Source organism: Manis pentadactyla, chromosome 1, assembly GCF_030020395.1.
Source record: "Manis pentadactyla isolate mManPen7 chromosome 1, mManPen7.hap1, whole genome shotgun sequence".
Classification (NCBI taxonomy): Eukaryota; Metazoa; Chordata; class Mammalia; order Pholidota; family Manidae; genus Manis; species Manis pentadactyla.
Window position 1 is genome coordinate 197,777,608 of NC_080019.1, and position 7,339 is coordinate 197,784,946.

At 49.7% G+C, this 7,339-nt stretch overlaps 1 protein-coding gene across 2 annotated transcripts in view; it reads left to right on the top strand.

Annotated features, from left to right (window-relative positions):
- PRMT2 (protein arginine methyltransferase 2) overlaps positions 1-7,116 on the top strand; it is a 48,757-nt gene extending 41,641 nt beyond the window's left edge. For both annotated transcript variants that reach the window (XM_036880158.2, XM_057505688.1), the window contains exons 7-11: positions 1,215-1,390; positions 4,273-4,402; positions 5,198-5,334; positions 6,064-6,235; positions 6,573-7,116. In XM_036880158.2, coding sequence (XP_036736053.2) covers positions 1,215-1,390; positions 4,273-4,402; positions 5,198-5,334; positions 6,064-6,235; positions 6,573-6,605 — 648 coding nt within the window. In that variant the 3' untranslated portion in view covers positions 6,606-7,116. The remainder of the gene's footprint in view (positions 1-1,214; positions 1,391-4,272; positions 4,403-5,197; positions 5,335-6,063; positions 6,236-6,572) is intronic.
- The last annotated feature ends 223 nt before the right edge of the window (positions 7,117-7,339 follow it).

Sequence of the window (7,339 nt, forward strand, 5' to 3'; positions counted from 1 at the left end):
GCTGTTGGTACATGGATTACACAGACATACCCCAAAGACATTATACGGAATAATTAAAATCATACAGCGCAGCTAAACCAGTGTGATAGTACAACAGGGAAAGGCATGTGAACAGAACAGGGCTGAAAGCACAGATCTTTTTGCATAGGAAGTTGTTACTGTTATGAGTAGAAGGGGCCGGTCTCAAAGACTGTGTACTGAGTCCATTTATGTGACAGACAGACCCACGGGGACAGCCACCAGAACAGTGGTTTCCAGAGGTTGGGGGTGGTGGGAGGGCGTGGCCACAAAGGACAGTGTGTGGAATGTTTTGGGGCCACAGAGCTGTTCTGTATCCTGTTTGTGGTTGTGGTCACAGAGGTCTGTACAAGTGTTTAAATTCACAGACTGCAAGCAATTTACTATATGATAATTTAAAAAACTAAAATTTAAAAATTTAAAAAGCCATACATACATAGTTTTCATGTGTGTTTGTGTGTGAAGAAAAAGCCTTGAAGATAAGCTGCCAGCTGTGGGTCCTTCTGGGTGCTGGGTTTACTCAGTATTTTTATTCTTGTAAATGCTTTTCTGAGTTTTCTAAGTTTTTCCATATTGAGCATGTGTTATGTCTACAGTAAAACATACCTGAGGTTATTTAAGAAAAACAAACTGCCTCTGGGGATGCCCTCAGCTATAGGATGTGGTATCTGACCTCCACCCGTCCTTGGCCTGGCCTCTAGTTCAGATTCAAGGCCAGCCATTCTCATACAGCATCGCATGCCCCCCGTGTCCAGGGACTTCTTGAAGGACTCACAGTGGCGGTCAGCTGCTCTTCTGACTCAAGTACCATGTGAGCCTCCAGGGTGCTCCTGCTTTGATGTTCATGTTTTTAAGAAGAGATTTCAGTCAAAGCATTGTAAAACTTCTGAGAATAGCCCAGACCAAACCAATAGGGTTTGACATTAAAACTTAAGGCCTGTCACACCGAGGGGCTCTTTGAGCACAGTGGTCACTGGCTAGGGAGTGGCAGAGATGGGACAGGAGTGGTGGCAGCTCCTGACTGGGAGCCATGCCCCAGGTTTGAATTCCAAGCGACTGGGTGTGTGGGCACTCACACTTCAGGCCTGGTAGCCTTGCGGGTGACACCTGGAGGGGAGCAGGTGGCCGGGTGCAGGGTGGGAGGGCTGTGCAGGCGGCCTCAGTTGCCATGTCCCGGCATCTCTCCCTCCCTGCAGTTTGAGTTCATGATCGAGTCCATCCTGTATGCCCGGGATGTGTGGCTGAAGGAGGGTGGGGTCATCTGGCCCACCACGGCCGCGCTGCACCTCGTGCCCTGCAGTGCCGACAGAGACTACCGCAGCAAGGTCCTCTTCTGGGACAACGCCTATGAGTTCAACCTCAGCGCTCTCAAGTGAGTTCCACGGCCAGGTGCTCAGGCCCTGAGCCGCCTGCAGGCTTTCTGAGGTACCAGCTGTAGAACATGCCGTGACGCTAAGTTTGCCTACTTGCACGTTACCTGTGAGGCCTTCGGGCTAATAATGGGATGCTGAGAATCAAAGTGCCTTCTGAAGGTGCCCAGATACAATAGGGGAAATTAGATCATGCTAAAAATGAGGCCTTTATAAGTGTGTGTTCCTGCTAAGACCTATAAAACTTCAATAAGGGTTAGAAGATGTATCAGAGAAGTCATTCCTGGCATTTTGCAAAGGAAGCAATGTTCCAAAACAGGGATTCCCTGTTTTTTAACATGCAGACACACTCATGCAGCTGAGCTTCAGGTTTTAACATAAACTGATTTTCTGAGGAGGCCTTTACATTTTAAAAGTTGCCTTTTCTGAGAAGGAGTGCTGCTTCCCTTTCTGAGAGTAGCATGGAAATTAGACAGGAGAGACTGAGCATCAGCCCTGGAAACTGGGGAAGGGCCCCCCATTGGTCAGAAACTGCAGGAAACTTCCATTCATGCAATGAGCAGCAGGTGAGCCTGGGTGCCGGCGGATGCCTAGACTGTGAGCTGGCAGTGAGCTGGGGGCCTCTAGACCTTGTTTTTTATTTGAAAATTCAAAAAAAGAAAATATAGTAATGTAGGGGTGTGAAATCTCCAGTTAACATAAGGAATCATTACACTTTCATCCCAGATCCCAAAGGGTGTGGAGAGGTAAGGTCCCGGCAGAGCTGTTCTGTAGTTCATTCGTGGAAATGGGCAGGGACAGCTGGCCAGGTCTAGGAGGAGCAACGAGGAGCTTCTTCTGCTGGCAGCTGTCACCACGTGTGACGGAGTCAGCCTGATTGGAGCCTCGTGGTCCTGCAGCTAGAAAAGACAGGTGAGCCCAGGGCAGGAGGCCCGGACAGCCCTGGCGGGACGAGGAAGAGGGTGAGGTGGGGCAGTGGCCCCTTTGGCACAATTGGTTATCTCCTCGGAGACAGCTGTTCTCACACCACACACTGCAGTTTAATTCCACATGGATTTAAGAGTTTTGTGTTAAGACATCTATGTCAACTCCAGGAATCCGTGGGGCTCATGTGTCAGATCTTAGGTGGGAATAAAGTCAACAGACAGGTACTGGGCTTCAGTTTATAGAAGTTGACAGCATCTGTGTGTTGGAAGACAGCAAAAATACTATTTAAAAAGCCATAACTACTGAGAAATTTGCTAGCTGACAGATCTTAGAGTCCATTAGAGAAAGATGAATGTCCAAATAAAGTTGTAGCCAAGTCTACATGAAATTACCAGTAATATTTGGAAACACATCATTAGTAACTAAAATACAAATTAAAATGAATGCCTTATTTGCCTACCAGATAAGCAAAGACTAAATTAAAATGGCAGTCTATGCTGCATGAGCTGCAGAGGTGACAGGAGAGCGGTGGCCCGCCTGTCCAGAGCCGGGACACAAGGACCCTGAAGTCTGTGCCGCCGCCACCCCACCCCCGCCACTTCAGGGTCTCCTGCCCGAGAATCTTCATCAGAGGGTTGTGGCATACTTGTGTATACATGAAACACTGGAAACATGGCTGTAGGAACGTGGTTAAATTGGTGTATATCTATCTGATGGACTACTGTGAAGGTTTAAAAAAAGCCAAGTGTTTTTAGGGATGTCTAGTGGTAGAGAGAGTATTAAGAGACAGTAAAGGTGATTGGCACAAACTCTTACACAGAATAGCTCCCACTTTATGTGTGGGTGTGTGTCTGGGGGAGAAAAATGACTATCAAAATGCTGAGGCAAGAGTATGGGGGATTTACACTTTTTCTTTATACTTTTCTCTATTTTCCAACTTCCTTATGAATACTTATTTTTATCAGAAAGACATTAAAAATACATACATTCTGTGGTAAATCATAGATTGCTTTCTAGCAAGCACAGCGTTTGGCCAGTGAGAGGGGGTGTGAGGCAGGGGCTGGAGGCCTGGCCGTCTGGTCCTGTGTTTAATTTTTGTAGCAGCCACAGGATGTTTCCTGAGAGTCAGGCTCAGGCGGTTGCCTTCTGCAGATTCATCACCTTTATTGCAGGCTAACATGGAACAGGAACATCTTTTTATTTGCTGTGTAACAGAAGATCCATGAAAAGTGTCCTGAAATAAAATAGATTCTGAAACAAAACAACACACTGCAGCCCCTTTATCTTCTGGGTAGTCATTCCCCCCTCTCCTTGGGGTAGCATTCCAGGATCCCCAATCTGCAGTCAAGGGTGGTGCTGAATCCTGTAAGTATTCTACTTTTTCCTATACATATACACCTGTGATGAAGCTTAACTTTTAAATGGGCGCACTAAGGGTAACAAGGACAACTAGTAATGAAAGAACAATTCTAACAATACACCATAACAAAAGTTCTGTGAACTAGTCTCAAACTGTTGGATGGCACTGCCCATGCCCTACTGATACAAGCTGATTGGTAGACTGCCACATGAGATGGGGGAGTGGATCATGTGGGCATGGTGACCTAGCCTTAGGCTGCTACTGACCCGCCATGAGGCAGAAGGAAGGTCATCTGCTTCTTGACCAGAGCTGACCACAGGCACTGAAACCACGGAGAGAGACACTGTGGATGGGGGGCTGCTGTATGTGGCAAAGGTGGGTCCCCATGTGTTCAGACCCCATGAATGGCACCTAAAAGGGCAGTGCTCACACTGCTGGCAGCTCGGGCTGCATCTGGGGAGGGGGTGGACCCTCCTCCGCCCTGCCTCTCTGCCCTCAGAACTCCTGCTGATACAGGAGAGGAAACCTGCACCTTGTCGCGTGTGTGAGTGGCAAAGCCTGAGGCCGAGGGTTACGGTGGTTTGGCCTCTTCCCCAGGTCTCTGGCGATTAAGGAGTTTTTTTCGAAGCCCAAGTATAACCACATTTTGAAACCAGAAGACTGCCTGTCTGAACCGTGCACTATATTACAGCTGGACATGAGAACTGTGCAGATCGCCGATCTGGAGGTGAGGAGAGGGATGCTGCTTCCTTGAATAAATGACCGTGTGCCAGAGTGTGCGGGGCGTGCAAGTGAGCAGATGCGTGAGCTGTTCACTCTTGAGTTTCTCACAGTCTGTGTTCTGATTTTGTCTTATGTTTTCAGTGACTTTCTTTGCAGTTATCCTCCTTAGCATCTTCAGTTACTTTTAGATTTATGTTTGGTATTCTCAGCGTCTACAGAATTAAATAAATCATCCAGTGTCATCCTGGAATTTGAATTATAATTATTTTCTAAGTTTTTTTAGGTACCATTGATGACCGAAGTAAAATTCTTTCCTTTACTTACCTCTGTGAGGTAGTGCTGCGGATTCAAGGTCCCGACTTAAGGGTGCCTCAGGTGGACCAGGAGGAGAGATGTGTGGGCCACTTTGAAACCCTTCTGGAAAATAGAGGGGGCAGAACAGCACCTGAGCTGAATTTCTGAGGCTCTTTAGTTTGACTCTGTAAAGACCCCAGCCTGGAACTTTGTATTTATGCAAAGAATTGAGAGGAGGAAATACTGCTCGAATTTTGGGGCAGAAAATTAGGCAAATGCCCAAATTGCTGAAACCTTTTCTGATTATCTGCAATATTTGAATTCACAATGCAAAATTTAATATTACTTTCTCAAGGAGGAAATTTTATGTGGTTTTGGATGTGTTCAGCTAAACCAGCCGTCACTTCATTCCTGGAAGAGAGGACAGGGCCCAGCGAGGACTGGGGGTTTGGGGATGGGGCCGGAGCACGCGGTCATTGCGGCCCTGCTTATTCTGCCCGAACAGACGATGAGAGGCGAGCTGCGCTTCGAGATGAGGCGGGCGGGCACCCTGCACGGGTTCACGGCCTGGTTCAGTGTCCGCTTCCAGAGCCTGGAGGAGGGCGAGCCGCAGCTGGTGCTGAGCACGGGCCCCTTCCACCCGTGAGTGCGCGTCGCGCACACGGGCCCTGCGGGTTGGTGGGACAGAGGGCGTGACAACCACGGATTAGACATGCAGTAGTAGCGAGTGTCCACCTAGAGTCTCTGCAGCTGGGCGCCCCCGGTGGGGGGTGTTGCTCGTGCAGGTGAGTCCAGCACCCGCCAGGTGAGCCCAAGGCTGCCCATCTGCCCCTGCACCAGGTTGCCCCTGCCTTGCAAGCCCGCGGGAACAGGAGAGGGTTTCATCTTCCTCAGCTGCCCTGTGCCATTCCAGGGACTTTAGCTCAGACTTTTTTTGGGGAGGCCAGGTGTCGTGGGACAAATGCACTGACATTTTGTCACTGGCTTGCCTGGCGCCAAGAGCTGGTGAGTCGGGACAGGTGCCGTCCTGCATGGGTGTCATGGCACTTCCAGTGCCCGGGGGTCAGAGGCATGTGGGAGAGTAGCAGGCTGTGGGCCTGGAGCCCAGCGGTGCAGGGGCGCTGCCTCTGGGGTGGGCGGGTGGGTGCCGGGCAGCTTCCTGCCAGCGTCCTCCTGGTTGACCATGCACAGGTGGGACTTAGGGGGCAGGGTGTGGGCCTGGGAAGGTGAAGAGCGAGACCCCAAGGGTAGGATGGAGTAACCTGTGGGTGTGCCGGGTCACACAGGTAAATGTGGCAGGCAGGCGGGGACAAGCTGGTTTCCGCAGGTGTGCCAGGCACGGGCAGCCCAGGTCATGCCCCTGTCTTGCAGCACCACGCACTGGAAGCAAGTGCTGTTCATGATGGATGAGCCAGTGGCAGTCCACGCAGGGGATGTGGTCACAGGTGCGGTCGTGCTGCAGAGAAACCCGGTCTGGAGGAGGCACATGTCTGTGGCCCTGAGCTGGTCTGTCACGTCCACACAAGACCCCACCTCTCAGAAAGTAAGACGCGCAGCAGGAAAGTCGTGCTGCCACACTGCTGGGAGACAGGGTGCGGTGGTCACACTGGTCAGACCCTACGCCATGCATGTCTGCATCGTTTTTAATATAGGAGAGAAAAAAATACAGCTACCCTTTATTTTTTAATACCTGTTTTGTGCTTTGTTCTGTGATAATTTTATGTTAAAAGTTTAAATGTCATTTAAAAAATTCTGCACCTGAATGCCTCTTGTTCATATTAAATCCATACTGAAATATTAAAATATTATTAGGAAATACTGCATGTTAATCAAGAAACCAGGAAGAGGAAATGGCTATTTGATTGCTGTTTCTTTTTCAGGTTGGAGAAAAGGTCTTTCCAATCTGGAGATGACAGTGACATTCTGCTGGGGAAGCAGAGTGTGTGGAGTGAGCTTTGCGCCGCCTGCAGGTGGCAACCCCTGTGTGTGGGCTGGGAGCCCGACAGGCCCCCCGCAGAGCACGGCGGAGCTCAGTGGAACTGCCCTCACGCTGTCGCTGCCTGTGTCTGTCCTCTAGAAGTAGGCTGTGTTTCCAGGTGTCCCCCAGTGCTGTCCACAGTGTCCACCTGTGGGAGGAGGTGCCACAGTGCCCCTAAGCGAGATCTGGGCTGCACTGGCCAGACGCATACACCCACCTCGTGCTCCTGTGAAAATCTGTTGCATCATGTGTCAGTGGCGTCCTGCTGCCCCCGCTCACCCATTTGCCGTGCAGAATGTGGGGTTGCACAGAGCCACGCAGGACCTGCAGGTGGCCATGCATGCGACAGGACCCTGCATGGGGTAGTACAGCTGTAGAGCGGTCTTCCAAATAAGTTACATGGTGGCACATAGTACATGCTCAATAAACATTTTTAAATAAGTGAATGGTGGTGTGTACCCTGTTTCTGTGCACATGCTCTGTGTTCCCAAGCGCAGGGCAAACTGCAGGGTTGCTTCGTGACCTTTCTCATCTAACATTCTGAAGAAGCTGCCTTGCCAGTATGTACACATCCATCTTTTCTGGTGTGTAATATTTTGATTTTTAGTTAACTTTTTATTGAAATGTAAAATATATACCCTCAGTTGCACAAGTCATGAGTATACAGAT